A 26,340-nucleotide genomic window follows, 5' to 3' on the forward strand; every position below is an offset into this window, starting at 1 on the left:
TTAGAAGTGGGCTCATGCTACTATTCCAAGCAGCCGCGAATAGGAGAAAAGAAAGTAAAGTAATACTTTATCTGGGATCATATTCAGTGCCTCCCTTATCCGAAGAACCGCCCTAAAGTATTAATCAATAACTTGAAAAGTGGATCGATCTCGATAGAAACAAACACACACTAGCGTTTTTCCTGTCCCCGTATCCATCTGAAGCCCTCGCGTCAGTAGCTGAGTCTGGTTCCTCTGTGCAATGTTAGAAAACTTCTCAGTTCTTACCACTACAATGATGTTCCGCTGGAGACTAGCACGCAGCATCTCCAGCTGATACGCGCGCTCATGAGCTGGCAAGCATTCCCTGCCGATGAGAACCATGGTGTTGAGCAATTGATTTCTATGGAAAGATTCAAAAGCCAGGAAAAGAGGCACAAGTAGATTCAAAAGCGAGAATGGGTTCAGAGGAACGTACAATTTACTTGGCGGGGAATGAGATTTTGACAAAAACAGAGGGGTTGCTCGGGGCCGGAGCGGGCCGGAATTCATTTCAGAATTTTAAAACTAGCAGAATGTGGCTTACTTTATTAGTTGTGTATGTGTAGGTGAAGTTGATAGTGAAAACATTTTCTTATTCTCGGCTGAAATTACACAGGCTCAAAGATCCTCCAAAAAAAAAAAAACCTGCTGACATTCTCTGTTCTAACCAAACATTCTACAATCTAACATTTGCACTTGATTCCACCTCACTACTAAGGCCTAATTCGCAAATTTTCACTTGCTCACAACCTTATACCCCCGCAGATCCGCTCGCTAAATCAACTCGTTGTCGCTGAATTCCCCTAGGAAATCTTTCAATTTGAAGGTAGGCATCACCCCTAGCCACTTCCAAGGCTTTGATTCACTTCGTCTGAACTGCAAACAATATAGTGGGTCTCAAAATCGGTGCCGCCACATCCACACTTTCATTGTTTTCTCCAATCATAATTCCTAAGCTCCGCTAGTCTACTTTTGGAATTTCTGCCTATCCTTGCATTGGTAAGGATACTGTTTCTTACACCATTCGCTTGTACTTTGGTACGTCCGGTGCAGTGCTTTTTACCCCTACCCCAAACGCTGAGCTCCAGGTATAGGAAGAGCTTAACTACGATTTTGAGTAGTCGAAGATTCTTATATTACGGATTCTCAGGATTGTTCTCGCTTGCAACCAGCAGCTCATGCCATCTGCGATACAGGCAGCTCTCTACTGTAGATCATGTCAAAGATAAGCTTATGCTTTGACGGGCCGAGGTTTGGAGCCAATATGACAGCGTCAAAGCCCCGCCTATAAGAGTGGTCGACCACGAAGTGTCATTTCAATTATGCCGGAAGCTCTGTACAAATAATGGTTCTTAGAATTGAATGATACAAATAAATTTCTCTCCTAGATCTCAAGGTCTAGTTGTATTCCTTGAAGTTTCCTATCTCGCCTTGAAGGGACGCTTAACAAAATTATTAGCACCCTTGACTTCGCTCAATGTGGAAGTGGTGTCCAATCCAGTCGCTGCTGTGTATAGAACGGTGATCCAAACCGGTGGTCTCCGGTGGAATTCGGCCATATTTCTCTATCCGAATTTTGAAAAGTTACTTTGGTAATGATGGTCTTCTCGTATTGTCTGAAAAGTGCCAATCTTTGCAATACAAGTCATATCTTGGTTTATTTAGTCAATATCTTGTCGTCGTAACGACCCACCAAACACAGTGAAGAGATCGCGGTTCTTTCATTCCTTTTTCGTGAACTGAGCCCTGAAAGTCGATATTCATAGGATGGTGCTTATATATTTTGGTTTAATCTTCCACAAATTGCTTTGGCAGCCAAGTGTGATGCTTGCTTCTTCGTTCCGGCCTCTCCAGAGCAAGTGATATCCCCATACTGAATTGTCACTTTAAACAGAGGAGGATCAACAGACATTACTTCCTCCTCAATTCGCTCTAGCTTTTTATTTTCTCTCTGGCCTCTTTCATGTAAAATAGATGTATATCGATGGAGAGCAACTTCACTGTCGACATTTTGTCTTGCCTGCGACTGAACAGCAATGGGAGCGCCTGACAGCGATGTTTCCGTATTCGAAATTTCTTGACTACCGCCGAGAGTTTTCCCCCCGGAGGTAGGCGACAATATGTCAGCAAGGCTCCAGATAAACGACGGCCTTTGCGACTCATGACAGACTCTGTAAGTTTGCCCTATCAAGGAGACTACTTTGTCCCGGGCACTCTCATTGGTATCTGCGATTCTGTTTTGGTGAGACCCCCCGATGATATTGAGGGACGCGATCATTGTATGCCAGTCGTAAGACTGAAAACAATGGTTGAAATAAACCTGAATCAAATTTAGGTTGAAGCCCTAAAAGAAGATGGAAACGAGTGGCTAACCTCAGTGTCATTGCGCGATATTTCGGAGCTTGTAAGAGACGAGATTATTGATATTCGACAAACAAGTGTACCGATGAGAAGATCTGTATATTCTGCGATGTAAGAATCAACCCGGCTCTAAATACTGCCTAAAGACTCACCATCAGAGCTTTTTTCCGGATTGCATGATTCTTGTACAGTAGCCATGCTGATGATTTAGGGCGCTGATTGAATTGGAGAATTCGGAACTCCTGCGGATGGTCTCTCGATACCCTATATTCTTTAGGTACTTTTGAGAGACCTTCATGGGCTGTAGTGAGAGAGAGGTTTATTGTGACTCATACTCAGGCTGTCCTGTACACCAAGCTTGAAACTGAATTTTGCGCTTAATCCTGTAAAAAGTCACATGCCAAAACTATGTGCGTCGTGACGTGTCCTGCGTGCGGTAGGTGTGTTGTTCATGCGGGGCAATACAGGTGGCAAATTCGGGCTCCAATCGTGTAAGGCTTCATTTCAAAAATATCCAAATCATTCCAAGTCACCAGTGGGGCCCCGGCACTGCTCAGAGGTTTCCCAGAAGAAGACTCCTTTGCATTTTACTACTATGCATCTGTCCGGTTTCCAGCCTTTGGAAACGCAATATGACGTGGCCTGAATAAGACCTGTCATTCGGATATCAAGAAAGTGCAGAAAAATAAGAGGGAGAAAAAAGGAAGGACTAAAGACAGTGACAAGGATACTCATCCGCAAGTGACGGAAAGAGGGGCAAAAATACGGGAGGCGGGGAATAAGAGTTGAAAGCAAGGCAATGCGGCTGAGGACGACTGTATGTATAAATTTCGAATGAAATAATGAGAGTTGACTCCCAAAGAATGAAAATTCGGAATCCTTTATTCATATCTTTGAATGTTCTCTACGATGGTCCCAAGGGATCGAGACTCCATAAAATCTCTGATGTCCCACGAAGCTAGGAGACTGCGGAGATTCTATGAGCCTCTATGCTTACTGTGGATTCTCAGTCAAGTCAGAGGGGATCGAACTCTACCTAGTGAAATATCGCACGGTGGCCAGGGGCTGGCAGGACCCAGGTGCTATCGGGATTTTGTGGACGCCATTGCCTACATAAGTGCACATCGAAAGGAGCCCGGGTATGTCACTGCGGTAGCTTTGGAAGAGACCCCCGAGGATATAGTGGTTCTGTTGGCTGCTAATGATGGGGTTGGTAATGAAGTCGTCGAATTCATAGAAAGGATTCTGAAAATTCTTGAATGGGTCATCAAGAACCATACCATTCGACTGGACACCAGTGAGGGCCAAAAGCTTCTTGATGTTTTATTCAAACAGGTTTTGCCCTTCAATGCCCCAAAAATCTTTCAATACTACTTGCAAGTGAATAGAATGGTCTCTCTAGTGATGCATCGACTTATCTCCGAGTCTGAATTGAGAGGTAAACGCTCCTTCCCGTCATAAACATCAAGTTTCGCTGGATATCAAGACTAATTGGGAACTAAAACTACGATCAGATCAAGAAAATATTATCAAGCTCCGTGCTTGGTTCTCAGCAAATCTATCAAAAGATGGCATTCCCCTTCAAGAAGGCGACATGCCAATACTAGCCCAAGCCAGCTATCGTGACCGGCAGATTTTCCAAGCTTTACATAATTACCCCGGGAATTCCGAACAGTCTCGAAACTTTGAGCGACTCTTTAAGTTGCTCTACAAGCTGGGAAAGCATGTCGCTCAATGTAAACGTCTTGTTTTGGCTACCACCCGGCTCCACTCCGAATTAGCACGGGGCTTTCGCATTGAGACTATTGACGGGTCGCCAGAGCAGAAAATCCCTCTCGTGGTCCGTTCGTGTGGCGTACAGAATATAAGTCATCGTATATTTTCTGAGACTGCCAAAGAGCAAATGTTTTTGCAGCAATTACGAGAAATCTATTCAGAGGAGGAATTGAATAGGGTACTTGCCAAGGATCTTTGTAAGACCAAAACACGCGTGCATGCTGAACTTCTGGTCCTCGATCATTTTGAGCAGTCGCAAGGCAGATTTCTATTTGAGCAGGACAGGTACATTGGATGCAGCAAACCAGCGTGCTATCTCTGTCACTTGTTTATTTCTAATCATCCGGGACGCTATTCGCACCCTGCCTCCCACCAGAAGCTCTATCCGGCCTGGCGACTTCCGGATATTCCTGTCAACGGACCCAATGCTGCGTTGCGATTTCAAAATCAGAAAACCGTTCTGGAACTCATGACTCGCGCTGTGCGACACAGCCTAGATAATGATGTGTCTACTAGTGCCGGTAGACGAATGCACCATCCAGACTCGACAGCAGGGGGCATCTCAACACTTATTGACATTGGATCTGATTTCATTACACTGCCTGCCAATGTGCCCTTCGATGAATTGTTAGAAATGCTCAATCTTCAATCATCTCCCATGAATGTCAACTCAGACTCAATGAGTGTATCCTTACCTTCTAGTGGGAATTGCGCAGAAGTTGAGAGTGATGGTGATTTTGAAATTGGTGGGGTGAAATTATAATCATGGAAATCTATCTTTGAAACATATCGAGTTACATATGTCCAAGAAAGAAGAAATACGATATTTCTTCCCGTTCGTCCTTCATAGTACGATTGCATACGTGTTTTTTCACTATTTTGCATCTTTGAAAGATGACTGCGTTACTTCATACATTCCAAGGTTCATAAAACTAGTTACTGTATCAAGTATCTCGTATTATTATTCGCGAGACATATCTGAAGTTAGTGGCAGGTATTGGATCGCCCTCCCACTCATGAATCAGACTTTCTCACTTTGGGTAGCCAGTCAACTACAGATTGGGCTTGCATTAGTCTACCAGCGTCATCAGCATAAAATGCATGTCTACCTGACCTTCAGCCTTAAATACGGTCCCATGACTGCTAAAAATGGGGTTTTTTACGTTTCTATCAATTTCTTGTGTAGTTGTGGACCTCCACCACATGGTGGCACACTCTCAGCTTCCAGCATTTTATTCTGAGGCTGGGAAAGGTACTAGGAGGAGAAGGAGAAGAAGGTCTACAGGCGAGAGCTACTAATGAGGTCTCTCAGACCGGTCCCAGGGCGGTAAGCCCTGAGGACGGATGGTCCGATGAAAGGTCATGCTTACCTTCAATGAAAAACGGGCTTATTGTAGCAAGTGTGAAAGAAAGAGTCATTGACTACAGATGCCCCTAGTAAAGGACTTATCTAGTCCAGACACGACTAATATTTAGTGAATTCATGAATTCACCTCTCTTTACCCTTGGTCTATGCAAGTTTAAAGAGTGTATGGAACTCGAACTGAATAAGCCAAATACATAATTTCCATGTCGCATGGGTGATTTCCGGTAAAACTAGGCGAGTGGCAGCGCATGCAGGATTGGAGAATACCACCTCAGGAGACGTGATCCGATCCAAATATAGAAATAAACCATGCATATCACTGCGCCTTTCTCTACCTGGATACTTGACTAGCTCGATTTATAAGTTGTAGGCAGTTCAGCCAATAAAATCAATAAAATCATATCTGATTGGTATAATTGGATGGTGGGGGGGGGGTTGCGATGAGTGATGCTGAGCCCTTCACATATGAGGAAAAGGTCACTCACTTTTTCTAATTCCATTCTTTATCAGCTTAACGTTATGCCAAAAAGCCGAGCAAAGAAATATCACGCGGTCGCCCACGGCCACATCTCAGGGTTTATAACCACATCATGGTATTTGAATCCTCAGTTAGCCTATCCTACTTCAAGATAATGATTTCTGTCCAGGGCTATCGCCGACGCACTCACCACCGACTGTAAGAAAAAGAAACATAAAGGGTTCCAGAATTTACAGGATGCAGTCACATATTTGGCTGAGAGTGGGTTTGATTTAGAGCATGTTCATACTCTTAACCTTGAAAAGAGAGTATTGCAAAGTCAAGTGGAAACTGTATACGCTGTAGCAAATGGCAAAAATGGAGCAACAATACATACAGACTTCACGTGAGTGCTGATCTTTGAATTTGTTCTATGTTCATTTTGGCGATTCTTACATCATCTAGTGAGGGCGCGAAACATGAGGTGAACCAACAGTCTCGTGCGTGCCACCGAAAGCTTGCTTCCCGCGGAGAAGCCTCTCTCTTCATTCAAGAATATCTCAAGGCAAGACAATTTGTGGAGAATAAATATTCTGATGAATTATGCTCCATGTTGGAAAAGTTCGACTTGGAGACCGATTCACGTTCATCTCATCTGGATGGGGCAGTAGTTCCCTGGATATGGACTCGGATAAATGAAGATGGAAGCAGTTGGAGGAAGCCTGGTACTTCAATTTAATAGTTAACAATACTATAGGGAAGAGATATGAATTGAGAGGATCAATGTGGAGCGGGCACTGAGGATCCTTTCCTACGAAAAGAGTGAAGAAAGGCTCCAGCTCCGTCTATTACCTTTAAGCTTATTACCAGATCAGGCCAGGATCATGAGTATAAGTCTGAGCCGTTATACATAGCCCCATCACCGTGTAGATCTCGCTGCTCCTCCATGCCTCACTGTACCAAAATTGCTTCTCCATGGCTTATGAGCCACCCTATCCTCCCGCAAAATATAAGAATGCAAGACATAATAACCATGAAGGTTTCTGAGCACTATAGTACCTCTTGATTGACCATAATAACTCCTCTATCATCTTTTACTCATATAATATACATAATTTATTGCCCATATTCCTTCTAGTATTATATTAGCTGACCCCGTTATCATTCTTAGTCAGTACTCAGCAATCGGCTGGATAAGTAGCTTAGCAATTAGTATGATTACAGGTTAATGTAGCATATAAATCTCCGTTATCAGAATGAATATAAGGCTTTGTTAGATACATGATTAGTAGCTTTATTTCATCGTATCAATATTCATAAAGATAAAAGTGCTTGATTGTGGATATGTTTAGAAATACAAGCTATGACTTGGCCAAGCTATGAGGGAAGGCCGTTTTTGCATAGATAGCTCTCTACTTTGCTATCCCATATCTGATGTCTCATTATCTTCAAATCCTCTTACTTATCAGCAGGTGGTTCTGTGAATCGTGTTCTCATCGCCTCGGCATTTTTCCTTCAGAAAAACGTCAACCAGCTCAAAAAACCTTACTTAGAGGCCATTCCAAAAGGATTGTAACCTGGAGCATTCTCCACAGAGTCCGCATCATGGTCTACCAAAATAAGGTGTGATAGATGGGTTTTCTGTGGAAATAAAGAGGGGAATGCCATTCATTAGACGACGATTTGTCACATAGTAGAGCGAAACACTGCTGAATAATGCTAATGACAAGCCCATCCACAGGGTTTAGATAATGAAACCAAAATCTTGGAACTTGGTGTATTGGGTAAGCTATAGTATCTAAAATTTAGGCATAGATCATATATCATTTTTATTTCTCCTATGGTCTTTAAATTTTCTATTTTTAACTAACTATTTTAAGATTTCCTTAATGGCTTGAACAATACCTTGCTCCTTGCTATTTGCTTATATCCGACCTAACACCGAAGCCATTTTAAATTATAGTAACTTTACATTAAACCCACTCTGATATTTTGCATGGTATAATTTTTTCAGTCATTCATTTTAAAGTCCCTTGAATATTATTTTTAAACTTTATTCTTTTCATATTCTAAGCTGCCCAATATTTATAGCGTTCAAATTTAAAATTTTAAAGATCTTTATCATTATAATATCTTTAAAATCTGATTGGAAAAATAATTATTCTGGCGTGTTGTAAGCCTCAAATAATATTATAAAAACAAGCTAGCAATTAGTTGCCAGTTAACTGATTAAAGAAGCTATTGCGTATTCCTAATATTTATCGATTAACTCAATGAATTGCTGCCATAAACCTCGTGAAACAGAGGTAGACACCAAGTTGCATAGCTGTAGCAAATATACGAAAACCAAATTACAGGCGGTCTAAAGGAAGCCGGACAATAAGGGAGGTTTTCCCTATAATAACTATCGGTCAATTGTTAGTAGGGTGGGTGGCAAATACTTTTATATGAGAAGAATTAACGCTACGAGAGGCTACATGGAGCAAGGAGGAGGTGGGACCATCGGGCAAAGCTAATTAATGATTCCTCGGATTTTTAAGATTAATTCACTTGAGTTTAGGAAGTCGATCATGATCATATACATTAATATGTACTTAAGTGCTCTGAGAGTGTCATAGCGTCTCTGGGTCGGCCTAGAAGAGCATTGGCTTGCCCTCGTAGGTACGTTTTCAGACCTCGTTCCTTGGTTCAACTTTAATAATCAAGCTCACAGCCTTGTTGTTAATTCATCTAATTAAGCTTCGGGCCCTCTGTAGTATGCTAAAATACGAAACTAAGTTCGCGACCTTAGGTCGGTGTAACTACTTGTACTTCGTAATAGTCTAATCTTGGAAATGGCTTCTAAGAGGCTAGGCTCCAGGGCTGTCCGAGATACCCCTGTTAGAGCGAGTGTCATCCCACGATGGTCTTTGACACAAGCAGGCACTCTTGAAAGAGGCTAGATTGTAAGAGGGGGGTTCTCAAGATGTTCTTCTTCTAAGTTTAATGCGGTTATTCAAGAATATTAAGATATTAAACGTGATCACTTAGAACGAAATTTTATGGAGAACAAAGTCTCTATATTCGTTTTCTACGAGCTTCAAGACCTCTAAATTTATGGGGAGATCAGGCCTGCTAGTCAAAAACACATATGGATATATAGTTGCTAGGTCTTATAGCTGGGGGGGGGAGTTGGAGTATTAGTTGAATATCATTCTCTCCCTCACATTCATCTAATACGTCAATCACTATCACAATGATCGAGATAGTGATTTTAGATCGCTCAAGGCTTTGGAATGGCTGAAGAAGGAGTTTTTCAAACTGCTCCTGCAGTATCTTAGTGGTAATACCTAGGTTATCAGGGACTGCTTCTTGGAGGATTAAAGAGATCTAATCGCTAGTTGCCTGGCAATTATCGGGCAAAGCCTTCTTACATTTCCTCTGTTGCCTCCTCTTTTCTTGAGAAAACAGCTTGCGCCTAGTAAATTAGATAGGCGGAATGATTTTGCCATAGTTCGAGAGAGAGTTAATTTCCCGGTTCCCGCTATTCCATTCAACCAGAATATGCATCTGCCCTGTGGTGACAAAACAATAAAGGATATTATCTTATTAAGAAGGGTCTTCGGCTTTAGATAAGGGTTTAAGAATATTTCTAGCCAAACTTTCTTCAGTATAGGTCATCATTAAACGGGGGCATGTCTTGTTCTTAGATTTGAACTACTCCCAGGCAAAAAAAAAACATACCGCAGGCCAAGACTAGATTGTAGTGATAGCAACAACGCTTCTGCCGAGAAGATGTCAGTACAGGAGGGGAAGGCTACATCAGCGGCTCAGGCACGTGCAGGACATTTGGATGCAAAATAGTGATGCTCACTCAGGGCACTCATGGGAAGAGGCTTGAACGGACTGGAGAGTAGGGCGGCAAGCGAGAATTTCGCAATGAATCAGCAAAAAATCGGTGAACGCGGACATACAACAGTCAGGATTCGCATGTGGTCACCCACCATACTACTAACTGACCGGCGTGTGGCTTAAACGCGGTCGATAGTCTGGTGGGTGTCGCCCGGGTGAGCACAGGGTGAACGCCGCTTTAGTGTCGCGCGGCTAGGGTGAGATAGGGTGAGTGCGCAATAGACGGGGTGAGAGGCCGGGTGAGAGCGGGTGATTATCACCCTGCGTTGTGCGACCTCGCACTGAACCTTTTAGCTGAGCCAGCGCAAGATATTATTAGGCCAAATGCCTCTCCCTGAAACAACGGATCTCTTAGATCTCTTAGCGTCTGCACTTCGCCACAATTCGAAGTGTTATGCTACAAAGCAATTGGTATTGCTCAAGGAGTACAACACTAGCCCGTTTAGCAAGGGAGCTTTTTCTTCAGCGATCAATATTCCCAAAACGAGGGGACATTGACTAATAACGATCTCACCAGTTCCTGATCAAATGGGTCACCACATAAAAATTCTGACTGTTGTATGTTTTTGTTTTTTGTTTTTTTTTTTGGCTGTCCTTCTCCTTCTATTTTATCCGCAAAGGAATGTCTGTACTTAGGCCACGCGCCGAATGCCAACCATTCCGTCTACCCCAGTGGAGAAAGAGCTGATCGCCGCTTGACGGTCGCGCGACCAGGGAACAAGAAGGTGAGTGTCAGTGAGGATCACCCCAGGTCGCGAGATCACCGCTCGTTCTATGTAGACAAGTGGATATGCGTAAACTAAATTGCTGTAAGGTTGTATTATATGTTACGATGTTCGTGATCGTGATAGATAGTTGAAAAATTAATGCGGTTTAATATCTGCGAAAAAATTGTGCATGAATATGTATGATTGAGAAATCTATGCTCTATATAAATTGAGTTAGTGTCATGATCGTGCATTGAGGGCCTTTCTAACCTCCCTCAATATCCCCATGACTTCCATTTGATGCTTGTGCATGGATCTAAATAAGATCTCAGACACATCTCCGACATTTTTTTTCCTCGGCAGCTCCATCAAAAGTGTCGTGACGATTACTGGAGGGTCGAGGAGGCGAAGGTTCTGAGACTGAATGTCGCTGAGATCGACGGCGGTTCAAGTGTTGCATCGTTACATAAATACGCTGGAGTAGCTGCTCCGCTAGCTGGACAACAAGTAGTGTGTGCAGCGAAGAAGGGGCTTGAAGCGAGAAGTCGCCAATCCTGAGCGTCGGGAAACGCGACAGGCCGCCGTGAGTGGGAGCATCCGTGCCACAGAAAGGGTTAGAAGGGTGATTGAATGAAGCAGAGGTTGATGGTCGTGACGGGTGCGGACTAAGCGAGGAATGTAATTGGCGAAAGATGGCAGAGTAAACATCAAGGACACGGAGATAAGAGGAAAATATGAGCAGGAGAGTGCCATGATCCAGAGAGTCGGAAAAAGTGCCCCGTACACAGCTACCACGGTCCATGCCATTGGAAGGCGGATGTTGGGTGTTAAGTATTTCGAGTAGCTGCCGTGTAATAATGAAGGTCTGATCAACTGCTACGTCTTTGTTTGAGAGGAACGAGCCATCATCGTCAGGGAAAGAACTGTAGTTTGAGGAGTGAGTGTTTAGTGTGTGCTCATCGCGAGGTGACATTAGGGCGGCATGTTGATACAACTTGATATTGATATCCGATAGCCTTCGAACCCAATTGTCGTGCCGTGACACACGAGGGTTCGCATCCCCCTCTGAGGCAGACTGATGTGGCGAGTGGTTGTAACGAGATGTTCCTCCGTTGTCGACTAATTTTCGATTAGGGTCAGGCTGATAATCCTTGCTGGGCAAAGTCTGCAGTTGATGTGGTGACATATGGCCCATTTGTGAGGTTTGCGACATCCAAGGGGTCGCAGCAATTTCACCAGCATAGTCTGCAGTCATCCAACCAGATGTGTCACCGGAGTGCGAAGTCATCTGTGAACCTGACACGTCTTTATAAGCCGTTGCAAAGAACTCAGTATAGATTGTCTTTGGGCTATCCATGATGCTATCCGATGAAGAGAAGGCTATTTGCTGAGCTTCATCGTGCTTGCTCAACGGTCTTGGAGCTATCGGGGGATCCAGGCCAGGATGAAGGCTATACTCAGATTTGTCTGCATCTTGTGCGGGCCAATCCATCAACCCCAGATCAAGCTGCATTATGTCTTCTATGCCAACACAACCTGTAGAGAAAAATGTATTATGTCAACACATGCGTATTCTTCCCTTTGGTGTAATGCTAAGGTGGGAGGGTGGAGGGGCAGATCATGTACCATCACGTTCTGATATGTTATGCAATAGTTGCTGGTTTGTGGTAGGGCCTGGCACATTGTCTTGTTGCTGTGCATTTGAATTCAAACTCGCAGCTGAGCGCACAGACTGATCGCCTTCGTTGTCTCCGGCTGGTCCTTGCCGTGATTTTCGTCCACGGAGGGACGGGCTAAAGACACAATTGACCCCGGCTTTGATGCAGCGAGCGCAGCCACTCGCCCCGTTCCGTTTACATCGTAGTTTATGGTTATGGCATCGGTCACAGGCGCGACGGAATTGACTTTCATCCATTATGCATGAGCGGAAAAAATAATGCCTCAGAGCTGTCGACAGTTTATCCCTGACAAAATGCCAAAATGGATAAGAGGGGACACAACAAATGGACAGAACCGTTTTAAGTACTAGACTTAGATGGACTGGATCTACATTAGCCCATCGTTAGACTGCATTGGATCCAAAGTCTTGGACAGTCTATGCCGGTCTCCGTACTGTCTCTTCAATGGCTGAGAGATGTGCATATGCAGAATGATGAAGCCTCATGAAACAAATGAGTCTGTTTTTCATACGACTTGCATAGTGGCTGGGATCTTTCAACCAACCCTTCAGGCAAGGCGTTATGTAAAATGTCGACATTGGTCCATCAACAGCAACCTCGGGTATGTCGAAAACTCCGGGATGCAATCAATTATCCCTGTTTCGCCACGTCTTTTGACGCAATCAGGGCCCCCGAATGGCTGCATATAGTATTCTCTGAATACCAAGTCTGTGCAAAAATTATATCCGTAGCCCGAGGTTTTACTGTAGCAAAACATTGGCTTGTGGGGCGCTACTGTCCTAACATTTGAGGGCATGTTTGCTTGAGGGGACAGTATATTCAAATGTTCTTCAGGCCTAACAAGATTAAGATATACATCGCTAAAGGACGGTTGATGAACAAGCCGCATTGGCTGTGACAGCTTGCATAAATGGTGCGACATTAGAACAAAGCGACCCCAAACTAGCAGACTATAGCGATTGGCACAACAGGGTTACATTATACGGCAGAGCAGCCCCCACGGGGTGCCAATGTTGATCAAGGTCTATATATTGGTCAAGTTAAGGGTTTCAATCCCAAAGGATGAGATCCCGGCTTAGCCCGGGTAGAGAGGGAACCTGTCAGCCAAAATAACGTGATAAACTAGGCCCAATTGGGACGGGTTTAACACGATTAAATACTGGCTTCTGATTGGCCGAACCAGAATGGATCACATGATTAGCCACGTGATCTACGGTCGCAGCAGACGCTTATTCGTGTAAATTAGTGTTATGAGAGAATCAGACCTGTTGATACGTCCCATTGCGACCGCCTACTGCATTAGACCTTGTAGTCTGACAGAATCGTAGCTGCCTCAGGCCTCAACACGATCCCCCTCTCAGATGAGCCAATTGCAGAAAGAGAAGATCCAACACATACCTAATAGAACATAGAACTCGGTCGACCGCAAACTACAGATTTTTTCGAGCCCCGACAATCGTCATTGTCATCTGTTTGCTTGCAGGTATTTCATTAAGTTTCCACGCATCCCTAGAGGTAATCTTGGTTCTCTACGTGGGTCGGTGGAGATTTTGATCACATCCAGTGTAGCGTCCTCGTTCAGATCTTTAATGACTTAAACCTCGCTCTATCTTTGACCTCCTTAAGCCTCAGCTTCGAAGCTGAAGGCATCCCAACAGACATTGGCCACAGAATACGTTGCTGGGTGAGGGGCAACCAAAATGACACGAGGTGGATGACGAGCACTGCAAACGCATAATATTGACACCATATGGACGATAGACGTTATTGTGGATTACATGTACGGATGTTTGCTTCTGGCATACCAAAATCTGCCATGTCGTTGAAGATCCCCCAAAATATCTCCGTCGGGCAAAAGAGGCTGTGCTTAGTATGCACATGAAATGGATTCAGACGCCAACTCCGAAATCTGGCTTCCCATCCTCCGTAACGTTCACAACCTTGCCCTGCTCCGCATAAACCTCAACAAAGCCTAAGCTTGCTCCAATCGGGACTCGTTCCGCATCGATCCATGGAGCTTCTTCTGACTGCAATTTCTGAAAGTCAGGGTCGTTGATGATACCTTCCACGGCCGCCAAGTCGCGCACGTAAAATTCGACAACGATGTCATGGTCATCGACGGTCCATTTGCCTCCAAGGCGTTCATTCAGCTCCTGCAGCTGATCTCGTCTCGGCTTCAGACTGAACAGCTAAAGATCATACACATGTTAGCTTACTGCATCAGACTTAAGATCCACCATTGACACGAGGCTGGGCACGACGATTCATGCATGAAGGAGGTAAAAAATTGGACTGTAGTGCCCTACTCGGCGCCACTATAATCTCACCCGCATACTTTCTTGTACAAAGAAGGGCAGAGGAAGAGCCAAGATGACTAGTAATTGGCACGCCTAACCTAATGCGAACAATAACTCCCGCAAACAGTGTTCCTGAAAATGCACTTACCATGTCAAAAGTACGCACACCATGCTTGGCATGTATCGTGGCTGCTCGGACACAATGTTCCTCCGTTGCCCAGCGGTGAAATGCCTCATCGGAGATATTTGGCTTCTTGCAATGTGCGATCGACAGCCGCAGAAGCCGTTCCGGAAGTACGGATATAGTGCAGGAAGAATGAGATAAAGGCTGGGCGATGGCGTGACAATCGGGCTATATTGCTTTGTACGAAATATACGCGTAGTCTTCCACATCGGGGATGACAGTAGCCTAATATGTTCTCCCGCAGGGCTTAACATGACTATAGTTCAAATGTTTGAATTACGAATTCACCGGCCGTTTCTGCTGATCTACGTCCGACGCTAAGAACATCGCCGAAACTTTTGAAATCAGTACCGAAAATGGTACGGCGGTTCTTGCAGCTGATCTTTCAGAGCTCTTTGCAGGTAGGACTTCATCGTATCACCGGCATACAATCATAGAGATCGGTCGCCGATGATCGACTTCTTGATACTGACAGATCAAGAGATGGGCGAGCTTGAGAAGGAACATAGGGTGCCTCGATCCTTAAATGAGCTAGGTACGCATTGCGTGATAAAGGACTCTGGAAAGTCATTCTGGAGTAAAAGGTTGACAGACTACAATGTCTAATGCAGTAGGCGGTCGCCAATGGGATGTATCAACAGGTCTGGTTTTCTCATTCTGATAATTACGCACATAAATTCTGCCTGGAGATCACCTGATCGGTCATGTGATCCATTCTGGTTCGACCAATCAGAGCTCTCCATTCAATAGTGGTTTGAACTAACCCAATTGGGCTAGTTCTGCACCCGTGTTCTGTCAAAGGTGTCGAGGCCTTAGGCAAGCTACGGCTCATGCCCCACTGCACATGTGTGTATCTACTAGCGTAGATAGCTTCATCCTCCTTCCTTCCCCAATTACGGGAGTACTATTTTCAAGATCTTACTATCTTAATCCACAGATTACTATAGCGCTCTATGTACTGTATTGAGCTGATATACCTATAGTTTACAGAACAGCGGGTGGTGGCCTGGTAGAATTTAGTACACGTATCTATGGTAAAGTGCGTTTTTCCCCGCTGGACGCTCTCTTCTCCCGTACGGGCCGTAATCCAGTGATTTCAGCTAGATCTACACCTACGCTACGTATTGGGTTTCCGACAAAAGGCTAATTGGATTGGAAGTATGTTCTTCCAGCTTGTGGCCCGTTAATACATCACTTGGATTCTAGATCTAGCTCTCGTCTAATACTTTAACTTCATCCGCAGCATAGACTATCATAACTATTAGATACTTGATCGCCGTGGAAGTTATGCCCATCCACCATACCCAAGTATTCCCCGCTGCCTGTTGTAATTTCCCTCCGTTATTCCCCTCGGAGAACAAGAAACAAGTATATATCAAATGCATCAACAAGCCATCATCTTAGTGCAATCTTGATTACATTTTTATGAACGCCTAGAATCGACAAGTCCATATACTATACGTTCTTCAAGGCTTCTTCAAAATGGATACAACATCAAGAACACCATCGGTACTAGTAACACCTTTTTTGCCTTTGCTCGATACCCCTCCTCCCCACAAGAATAAGCGGCTCCCTCTCAATTTTCCAAATTTTACCAAGCCACCCAAAAGTGCGCTGCATTGCGTAGCCAAAGGCCCCAATCTTAGCCTGCAGCCCACCGAAAGCCACATCCGTGGCGATCCACTCCTCTTTCTCCCCAGCTTTTAGATGCATAAGCTTGTCGGTGATCCTACGCGTTGTGGTGCTCGGGTCGAAATAGAACGACGAGCCAGCGCCGGTGACCAGCACTGGACATTTCACATCATGCAGGACCTCTGAGCCGTCGGGACGACGGAGCGAGAAATCAAGCATGCGTCGAATAACGTGGTATTCGTTATCCTGACCCAACGCCCACTTCATGTGATTAAACTCCCAGCGAGGTTGAAAGTTAAGCGACGACGTGACCCCGACTACGGTGTTGAAGACCGATTTCGAAATGTAGCCGGCCCTGAACCCCTTCCACAGCCAGGCGGGTACTCGGCCTTCAGCAAAGCTCTCCATCGAGTAGAATCCGTCGACGCTGATACATGCTTTGATACGGGGGTCGACGGCCCCCCGCAGCGCGAAATATCCACCCATGGACGCTCCGGTGATAGCTATATGGTCTAGATCGAGATTTGCATCTTGATGCTGCGCCGCAAAGTCCCATAAGTGGTCGAGCACTTTGCCCACGACGACCTCCCAGTCAGGACGCATCTCCAATTTCTCGCGCCGTAAAACGATACCCTGTCCTGGGCCGTCAAAGGTAAGGACTGCGTAGCCTAGGCTTGGGCCTACAGACGCGTTGATGAAGTAGATCTCTTCTTGCGTAGAGTCACCACCGCCGGTATTAACGAGGATGGGAGTCTTGCCGCTAGGGAGACGTTTATTCGCGGGTGGCAAATATAGATAGCCCGGTAATTTCACGCCATCTTCGTAGTCGATTTCAAGGAAGTGAACCGGTCCATCTAGAAGCTGAACGCCCTTCCAAAAGTCACGAATTGAGCGCTCGATGGTCGGCAACACACGTTTGTCGTGACCGACAGGACCCTCATTAAGCATAAACATGGCCGATTGAAGGTATCGAGTGGCGCGCAGATACCCACGACGGGCAGCCACTGGGTCCCTTGAATCTTCTCCCTCGCGGGCAATCTGCTCAGCCTTTGTGGCGGCTTCGCTCCAGGCGTCGTACCAGCTCTCGGGATCCAGGTCCTGGATTTTGCTGACTGTCTCGAGAATTTCTGCGATCTCGCCGCCTTCGAAAGGAGCCATGGCAAGGAGTCGCAGGAACTCGAAGTTGAAGAAGCCTGACTTGAAGGTGTGCATTTTGCCGTGTTGAAAGATGGAAATTCTCAATCTGATTAGGGGACCAGCAGTGAAAAGGGACAAGGCTTTTATTTCAAGCAATGGAATGAGAGGACCTCTTGTATTGACTCATGGGCGAATCGGATTGATCTGAATATAATACATATTGATTACTACATGTAGAAGCGGAATAAAAGCAATGATTAGGTGGTGTCGTGCACTAACCTCATCTTCTACCTGCCCGGTTTGTGACCACGCCGAACCCACATGTTATCGCCGAACGGAATGCTGTCGCCGAACCCAATATAATCATCGGCGTTGAGCGATCAGGCGATAGAATCAAATAAAAGGGGAATGAAAACACGGCTATGATATTCGTTTTTGTTCAGAGTGGCGTGGGCGAATATGTTCACGTTGAGACACAGTTGTGAGTTGATACAACCTGGAGAGTGTCTCTTAGTAGTTTATAACAACCGAAAGTAATTTAATCCATCAGAAACAAATGTATTTGAAAAGGCTACTTGAGGTAATAAGTTAGATAAGTAATTTCAAGTTTGATTGAAAGATTATGTGAACAGTCGCGAAATCTCATGTGTTCCAATGCCATCGAACAATTTGCAGTGAGTGTATTCACCGACCAGTCTATGAAACCAGAGCTCTCCAAGTATCGTACACAACTTGGCCTAGGAGGTCGAGGAAGAGTTCAGACATGGCCTTGCCCATTCTCGTGCTTCACGTTCTTCTTTTCTTCTTCCTCCAGTCGATTTTGCTCCATGGTATCGAGTCCTGTCTTGTGAAGCTTGTGCTCTTTAGAGAGCACCTGCTTACTGATTAACAGACTCAAGAGCAGTGCTACACCAGCAAGTGCAGTGTAGAATATCCATTCAGTGCGTATACTCGAAGTATAAACCTCATCGATAACGCGTTTCTGGTCATCGGGCAAAGTGGGGATTAAGGTAAGCGCACTCGATTCCTCCCCGCCGATGATCTGTGCTGCTGCATCGTATGGCAAAGCAGCAGTGATTATGCCGGACTGCTGTGACATGCGGTTTTGAAAGATAACGCCTCCAAAGACAATCGACATGGCAGTTGCGATGTCACGAATGAAGAGGAGTGTCGTTACTGCGGACGCGATATCTGCTGGTTTTGTGATTGTGAATATGGCCATTATTGGAGCCTGGAAAACAGGCCCTAGTCCGAGCCCAGATACGATCTGGTAGAGGATGATTCGTGGCCAGGATGGGTAAGGCTTGAGGTCAATGTAGAGTCCAGTTCCCAAAAGCATTAATACCAAGCCAATGTAAATAGGTGGTCTGTATCGGCCCGTCTTGCTAATGTAGTACCCGCTCAAGCTTGACAAAAAGCACATGGTGATTGCTACTGGAAGTAGATAGACACCAGAGAGGATGGGAGTGGCACCGAGGACGCTCTGGAAGTACAGAGGAAGATAGTAAAGGTTGGCCATAAATATGGCACCGTGCAGGTATGCGATACCGAAAATGCTGATATTGGAAGTGGACTGGAAAAGTCTCATCGGAACGATGGGATATTTGGCAACCTTCCATTCGACCACAACAAATACACCGAGCGTAACCACGCCAAATATTATGAGGCAGATGACTACGGCCGAGTCCCAAGGGTATGCAACACCACCATAGCCCAGTCCTAGTAAGAACATAACGGTTGCGCAGACCAACAAGAGCGTGCCGAGCCAATCCATTGCGAGCAACCCCTGGATGATGGGTGTCCTAGGTGTGTGGACCTTGAGGAAGAAGACGACGAATACGGCGGAAACACCAGCAACGGGGACTGTGAATAAATGAGTCAAAGTCGCTTAGAAAGCTCCGAAAGGTGCGAACATACGATTGATCCAGAAACACCATCTCCAACTGACGAATTCGGCGAAGGCTCCACCAATGATGGGACCAAGTCCGCAAGCCAAACCCCAGGTGACACCAATTATGCCATAATACTTGCTTCGTTCACTGTTTGACGTTAGACAGACTAATCGTGGTGACGGGTATTTGATGACTTACAGAGGACTGAATGCATCAGCAACGACCGTCGCTGACAAGCCCAATATTCCACCACCGCCTGTACCCTGAATCACTCGTCCCGCAAGGATGGCATGTATGTTAGGGGCAAGTGCGCCAATGAGGGAACCGATGAAGAAGACGAAGATGGATGCGAGCAGTGTCGGCTTTCGGCCAAAGATGTCGCTAAGTGAACCCCACGGGGGAGCGGAAGCTAGTGTCTTGAGTTAGCCCAGGTTGTAAGGACAAGTGGAATAAGATTTTTACCAGCAGCTGGGAGCAAGTAAGCCGTTCCAATCCAGGCATATTCGACTGTAGAAGCATTAAAGTGCTTGGCTATGGTTGGGACTGCGGTAGCTACGATAGTCTGCAAGAGATATTAGCACTGTGCGTGTCCGTTCGCGCCTTGAAAACTGCATACGTACCTGTTCCAGGGCCGCAATGAATGTCGGAATCTGTCGTAGAAAAAAATGTTAGCTTATCCCTACAGAAGCGGCGGCATGTCTTCCACTCACGCATATGGAAACGACAAGCAAGAAGGTTTCAGCCTTAGTCAAGCTCTTCTCTGTTGGCGGCTCTTCTCCGCTACTTGACTGCTCAATCTCCTCGCCCTCTTTTCCCGGAGGCAGCGAATCAATGCCATGGAATGGCTCCGACAACGCCTCGTCGTTGTTGCTGCTGTTGCTCATGGTTAGTTTGATGCGTAGTGTGTGTTTGCGACAGACTACTACGTTGGCAGTGTATAGAAAATAGGCCACATGAGAAAGAGAAGAACTTCTGTGTTGAAGACAGAGCCTCGTGTTGCATTTGGGGGCTCATATTGGAATCTACAAACGCAGCAACGCTGTATGTAGATCCGAAGAAAATTGGTAACCGCCGAAAGTATGAAAACTACCTAGGTACCCATACTTCTCATGCGTTCGGTAGTAACCGTTCGGTAGTTCGGTAGTGACTAATCATGCACCCCCACTTACTACCGAACGTGCCACCAAGGACGGGTCGATCAGCCGATTAACCAATAACATTACATAGTCTGAGTGGGGCCGCCGAACCATTGATCGACACCCAATACCTGAACCATATAATTAATCAATCATACATATATTCCCAACAATGGTATGCGAACCTTAGTTGCCCAACTTGGCTGTCTTATCACATACACAATGAGTACCAAAGAGCGACTCCTGCGTCTGACCTCGGCGCATTACAGAAAGGACGGCTGCTCGGAACGCGACTGTCACTTTTTCGGGACAATTGCTCACGCAAAGGAAGTAGCAACTCTTCATTCCAGCAAGGGTCTTGTCTTGTATCATCAGGTTAGATCAGTAGCATCTTTTTTTTGGAAGGACAAGTTTATTATATGCTGGGAGATGCTAAAAGTTCACTAAAGGTATTCTCAACGAAAGACACGAGAGACGGCCTCGAGCGCTTCAAGAGCGAACTGGGTGCTGAATGGTCCATTGAGGATCACGATTTCACCGTCGAACTCTATGTGCGTGATCTTGAAACCCTGCGCGCAATCGCATATGATCCGATTCGCCAGACCTTTCCTGAGAAGGAGGCTCCGTATCTCAGCGAGCGTCACGTGGTCGCCAGCCTCGCCTGGGTCGAAGTCTTTGTTCAAGAGGGCCGTGTTGTTGGCTTGGGCGAGGACGGAGTGTCGGCTTACAAACCCTCCTTTGAAGAAATTGTTGCACCAGAAGGTCCCCCTAAGCAAGATGCTGAAATAGGACTTGAGTTAAAATTCATATCAAACCTGCCATGGTGAGCAATAGCAAGACGAGGCATCTGAGAACAACAGTATATGCAGATAGACGTTATAATTACTCTACAATAAATATGTAGATGCTTATCCCTTCCAAAAAATCACTTTTTCTTTTTTACTTTTCAATTCAATTTACAATAAATGTATCACTAGCCTTGACAAAAAAAGTTGTTAAAGTTGTTTTGTATATATTACTTAGAGTGGACCTGGGATTAGCAGTAGCGGGTGAGGTGACGGCACGAGCGGAGATCCCGCCTTACATAAGCCATGCGCCGCTGCTGATTGGTGCCGCTCAGTCAGCCCATTTTCCCTTGTTCTAGTACCATCTCCCTCCTTTCAACATCACATCACGCATATACCTCATCGCAAACTGATGAAGCTCGTTCCTATGTACATTTAGGCGTTCCGTTTTCACTGTAATTTTTTTGACGTACTTTCTTTGCCAGCGTCACTATGCCCAATCCCGTCCAACGGTCCGCCTGTGACAGGTGCCACGGCCAGAAGCTGCGCTGCTCGAGATCCGGACATGGAGGCCCTTGCATCCGCTGTGGAAAGGTAAAAGCTGTCTGTACCTGGACCCCCCTCAACACGCCGCCAGAGCGAACGGCTGAACTCCAAATTGCCAAACCTCCAAGAATCTTCTATCGCAACTCCGGGAAACAGCCCCACATACGATGATGGTAATGGAATCCAGTCCATGACGCCATTGAACGCGTCATTCCCCATTCAACCTGAGTTTGATTTCAGCGCGCTCAGTACATGTCCAATGCTGGAGAATCCAACGACAGCCACCTGGTCAGGGCTGACTTTTGTCGACCTTGACTCAGGGTTCTCGTCATCCTGCGCCCTGTCTAATGCTTCTCCTACAGCCGACCCCTACCTACAATCAGGGAATGCCGCGAACACTTGGCAGTATCGATTCAACGAGGAGTGGGCGATGCTGTCTGCAGAACAACAATCACCTCCAGACGATGGAATGATGCGACCTTGCGCCGGTATTCCTAGGCCCAAGTCCCAAGAAACACAAAATTTGCGACTCTCTACTATTCGTGGGCTCTCAGATCTCAACGTTGAAATGTTTACACTTTCCTCCACGATACCTAAGCCTCCAGCTTGTATATCACAGCCTCATAGCTGGAAAGAGAAAGACTTCGCGATTGACAAGACTTTCCAGCTATCACAGCGTTTGATAGAAGTCCTTGACAAGCTATACCCGGGAAATTTAGGGTCTAATGGTTGCACCATTAAACCTTCACGGGAAGATGAATTGCCAGTGTTTGCTCCGAATGACTCTCCATTCGATCAGTCATCTTTCTTGCTCATACTTTCATGCTATCAGCGTCTCATTGAAACCTACCATGATATTTTCGGAAATATGCAAGCGTGCTTGGACCGCTCCACGATAACGGCGCGCGAAGATTATGTCCAGATGCCTGACATGAAAGTCGGGTCCTTCTCTGTACCTGATTCCTCCGCGCTGCAGATCACTATGATCTTACAACTATCTAGGCACCTGTTGCGTCGGATGGGCACCATTATCAAGTCCCTTAAGACGAATTACAACGGTGGTGGCACAGATGATCTGATGTCTCTTACGTTTCGGGCGGTGAATAACAGAGAGGATGAGTTGATCGAGACGATTAATAATCTTCGAAATAGCCTTCTTTCATTGGACATACTGTAGTTGATTCCCCCTACTTTCCTAGGTGAAAGGAGGACGGAGACGAGTACAGCAAGGGAGCGTCCGGGCAACGAACGAGTAGACGGTCCACTCTTAAGCCCACACATAATGTATCCTACCCGCAATGGAAGGCATGACCTGGAGGGTGACTTATGATCGAATAAGCGTGTTGGATGCTGTTAGTAATGATTGCTCGTTTTCGGCGGTGCGAGAACGCAACTTGAAATCCCGATCTCTTGTCAGATGGATGGGAGATGAAGGAGTCCAGAATGTTCGGCGTTCTCTCTCGGAGATCCGCACATCCGGTCTAGGAGATGTCGTCTTGACCGTTATCGGCTTTGTAGATGCTATCGCCGAAACTCTAACCAGTTTAGGAAAGACTTCTATAAAGCTACCTATCAGCCTTTGCATTTTTCTCATGATACATGCCTCGGATAGGATCTTGATTATTTTCTTGACGTGAGATAAGTGCATAATGGCTGCACTCAGAGATTGTAGAGGTCTAGTCATAATGTTGAAGAAATATGCTTGTCGGTTGGGAGGTTATCTTGTTTCGTAATCAAGGGGACAATGCGTAGCGGCGCGGCTGTAGGTGGCAAATTATTGGAGCTTATGTGCATAGCGCATGCATAAGATGAGGGGGATAGGTGAATGCCATCCAATGGTATTTTTAGTATGCTGTCCACCTGTTCAGCACTCACAGGTCGGTAACCCTGTTATTCTCAATACTACACGAATACATACAGTGGTGTAACATAAGTATTTAACCTCGACTACTTTTGGGACCACTTTGAGTCTGACCGCTATTTTATACCGCCTACTATATTAGTACACCGCGTTCTCCCACGCGTAGCGTAACCTGCTGTTATACACAATCTATTATTATTCGAACATATATCGCCTACAGTTATATTGCTATATTATGCCCCCTATACGTGGGAAAACAGGCCCTGAGCTTGATTGCCTTACTAGGGCTAAGATCTGCGAGCTACATGCTACAAATGGCTGGGGCGCAACTACTATTAAAAAGATGCGCTTTCCCGATATTCCACGCTCAACTATTCAGTATACTCTTACCCAAGAGAAAAATCGTCAAAAACAAGAGAGCCTACCACGCTCAGGCGCCCCAAAGAAGCTCACCGAAGATGATCGTGACCATATATACGAGACTATACAAGAAAACCCATCAATATTAATCAAAGACCTACTTGCAGAGGTTGATTTTAAGGTCCATCGTATGTCAATTTGGCGTTTAACCCATGAAATGGGCCTTCGAAATTGGAGGAAGATGCAAAGGCCTTCCTTAACACCTTTACATGCGGAAAAACGCCTACGATGGGCCCGACAATACCAACATTTTACACCTTCAGATTGGGCCCGTGTCTATTGGTCAGATGAATGTACAATTGAGCGTGGAATTGGCCAGCGTCAAGAATGGAGCTTTATACGCCCAAAAGACCAGCTTTTTCAGCATCCACAAGAAGGGTCTCAGATCCAAATGATTCCAGCACGAGGAAAGCAAATTAAACAGATGTTTTGGGCTGCTTTTTCTGGTCAACCACGTCGATCTGGTCTTATTCCACTTTTTGGAGATCCTACATCTCAACGGGGTGGTGTCTCTTCTCGTACGATTGAAGAGCTTTAAAGGTGTGTTTTACCTACCCTTCTTAATAGCCTTGATCATGATGCTATCTTTCAACAAGATAATGCACCAGTACACACAGCTTGGATTGTACGGAACACTCTTGATGACCTAAACTGCGATATTATGGAATGGCCTCCCTATTCACCTGATTTAAATCCAATTGAGAACCTATGGGCTTTACTAAAGGCTGAAATATTGAAGCGTTACCCTGAGCTTATGCACCTACCAAATAACACATCTACATTAGATCTATTGGTTAAAGCTGCGCAGGAAGCATGGGAAGCGTTAGATATTGAGATCTTTAAGCACCTATCAGACACTATGCCCCATAGAGTGGCAGATGTTATCAAGTATGAGGGCTGGCATACTAGCTATTGAGGCCTTAGCATAGGACATGAATTTTGGAGGTTTCTGCATGGCAGTATTAAAAAGTGGGTCCTCCGGTCCGAAAGTAGTCGAGGTTAAATACTTATGTTACACCACTGTAAATCATCTGGTTCACGGGGGGGGTGCATGAATATGTTGATCCTGACAGCCTGCAAAATCCCGAATACGACTGTCTTAAAATGTTTGAAATGTCGGGCTTCAAGCCACATCCAAAATATACAGGGGTTCATATCAGTTTTTATGTAGATCCCTCTAATACTGGGAAGAGTATTTCGTCTGTAGATGCAATAGTGTGTAGGATTGAGTGATCTAATACACCACAGTTTCAATTCTAGGCCTATCTCTAGCTGGTGATTTTCAAAAATTCTTGATATCTCGTTATTCAACAAACGAGACACGGGTTTCTCCGGGAGTAAGGGCGTTTGTTTCTCACGAATTCTTTGACCACAAAGAACCCTTTGAACGCCACCTAGTCTATTTCAAAACCAAAAGGAAATGAAAGAAAACCTCAGCTGCTCTGATCTTGGTCGTAAATGATGGCATGCAACAATTCAATACTTAAGCGAATGTCTCAGGCGCTCTCCAGGGCTGTCGCTCAGTGCAGCATCCCTCTCTTCCCCAACCTTTTCAACCCTTTTGGTTTTTATCAAAAGTATTTATTTCCCAATCCCATCTCTGGGGACTGTTCCTAGGAAGCAGGATGGGCAAAGAGAGAAATCTCGAATGAGCAATACCCCGAAAGCAAAGAAACTGCAGCCAAGCCTAGAGGCGGAGATGGTAGGTTTAATGAAATTGTTCTAAACATTTTTGACAGAGGATGGGAAAGACTAAATATCACATATAGGCTGACAATTCCGTTCTATTGGGTTCTGAGTTAGACATTGGGTACGTGAAAGTCGAAGCCGGCACAGAAGAAGAAAATCAAGACAGATCATCTAAGGTATTCTAAGATTAGTATATATCCTATGAAATGAACTAACAAGTGTGCTATACAAGCAGAATAGTTGCTCGTCCTCAATGGATTCCTTGGTCAACGACACATCCCTTCCCTTAGCTGTTAAGGATCATGATAAGTCATCGCAAAAGTTGAAACAATCAACACCTATTTCGAATCAATCTGAACGACTGCCACCTGTCCGACGTCAGACTTGCCTATATAGAGAGCGATCTCCAGTGGCCGAAGATAGCTCTTCAGACACAGACGAGAGCTATTTAAGAGAGACCAGAGGTCTGGGTGGCAAAAAATACCCCATCCTCCTCGCCGGGA

The 26,340-nt window shown here is 45.4% G+C and overlaps 8 protein-coding genes across 8 annotated transcripts; 3 read left to right on the forward strand and 5 right to left on the reverse strand.

The window, feature by feature from the left end:
* Positions 1–67: 67 nt before the first annotated feature.
* On the reverse strand, positions 68–363 carry N7483_008016 (uncharacterized protein; the record flags this gene model as incomplete). The annotated part of the gene is made up of 3 exons (XM_057091453.1): positions 68–112; positions 172–234; positions 268–363. The coding sequence occupies 3 exons, from the start codon at positions 361–363 to the stop codon at positions 68–70; spliced, it is 204 nt and encodes a 67-aa protein (XP_056946194.1).
* Positions 364–3,976: 3,613 nt separating this feature from the next.
* Positions 3,977–4,921, forward strand: N7483_008017 (nucleic acid/nucleotide deaminase domain-containing protein; the record flags this gene model as incomplete). Its single annotated transcript, XM_057091454.1, has 1 exon — positions 3,977–4,921. One exon carries the CDS (start codon positions 3,977–3,979, stop codon positions 4,919–4,921), a length of 945 nt encoding a protein of 314 aa, XP_056946195.1.
* A 5,986-nt stretch (positions 4,922–10,907) lies between these two features.
* fumR (Zn(II)2Cys6 domain-containing transcription factor fumR) lies at positions 10,908–12,494 on the reverse strand (the record flags this gene model as incomplete). The annotated part of the gene is made up of 2 exons (XM_057091455.1): positions 10,908–12,115; positions 12,206–12,494. The coding sequence occupies 2 exons, from the start codon at positions 12,492–12,494 to the stop codon at positions 10,908–10,910; spliced, it is 1,497 nt and encodes a 498-aa protein (XP_056946196.1).
* Positions 12,495–14,147: 1,653 nt separating this feature from the next.
* Positions 14,148–14,706, reverse strand: N7483_008019 (uncharacterized protein; the record flags this gene model as incomplete). Its single annotated transcript, XM_057091456.1, has 2 exons — positions 14,148–14,447; positions 14,704–14,706. 2 exons carry the CDS (start codon positions 14,704–14,706, stop codon positions 14,148–14,150), a joined length of 303 nt encoding a protein of 100 aa, XP_056946197.1.
* A 1,545-nt stretch (positions 14,707–16,251) lies between these two features.
* psoB (hydrolase psoB) lies at positions 16,252–17,583 on the reverse strand (the record flags this gene model as incomplete). Its single annotated transcript, XM_057091457.1, has 1 exon — positions 16,252–17,583. One exon carries the CDS (start codon positions 17,581–17,583, stop codon positions 16,252–16,254), a length of 1,332 nt encoding a protein of 443 aa, XP_056946198.1.
* Positions 17,584–18,265: 682 nt separating this feature from the next.
* Positions 18,266–20,284, reverse strand: N7483_008021 (MDR family MFS transporter; the record flags this gene model as incomplete). The annotated part of the gene is made up of 6 exons (XM_057091458.1): positions 18,266–19,371; positions 19,426–19,547; positions 19,599–19,809; positions 19,863–19,962; positions 20,021–20,050; positions 20,111–20,284. 6 exons carry the CDS (start codon positions 20,282–20,284, stop codon positions 18,266–18,268), a joined length of 1,743 nt encoding a protein of 580 aa, XP_056946199.1.
* A 474-nt stretch (positions 20,285–20,758) lies between these two features.
* N7483_008022 (uncharacterized protein) lies at positions 20,759–23,044 on the forward strand (the record flags this gene model as incomplete). The annotated part of the gene is made up of 3 exons (XM_057091459.1): positions 20,759–20,911; positions 20,986–21,359; positions 22,108–23,044. 3 exons carry the CDS (start codon positions 20,759–20,761, stop codon positions 23,042–23,044), a joined length of 1,464 nt encoding a protein of 487 aa, XP_056946200.1.
* A 919-nt stretch (positions 23,045–23,963) lies between these two features.
* N7483_008023 (uncharacterized protein) lies at positions 23,964–25,064 on the forward strand (the record flags this gene model as incomplete). Its single annotated transcript, XM_057091460.1, has 2 exons — positions 23,964–24,666; positions 24,934–25,064. 2 exons carry the CDS (start codon positions 23,964–23,966, stop codon positions 25,062–25,064), a joined length of 834 nt encoding a protein of 277 aa, XP_056946201.1.
* Positions 25,065–26,340: the final 1,276 nt, after the last annotated feature.

The sequence above is a fragment of the Penicillium malachiteum genome (genome assembly GCF_028827825.1).
Source record: "Penicillium malachiteum strain IBT 17515 chromosome Unknown utg000003l:1.0-4950554.0:1.0-4952489.0, whole genome shotgun sequence".
NCBI lineage: Eukaryota > Fungi > Ascomycota > Eurotiomycetes > Eurotiales > Aspergillaceae > Penicillium > Penicillium malachiteum.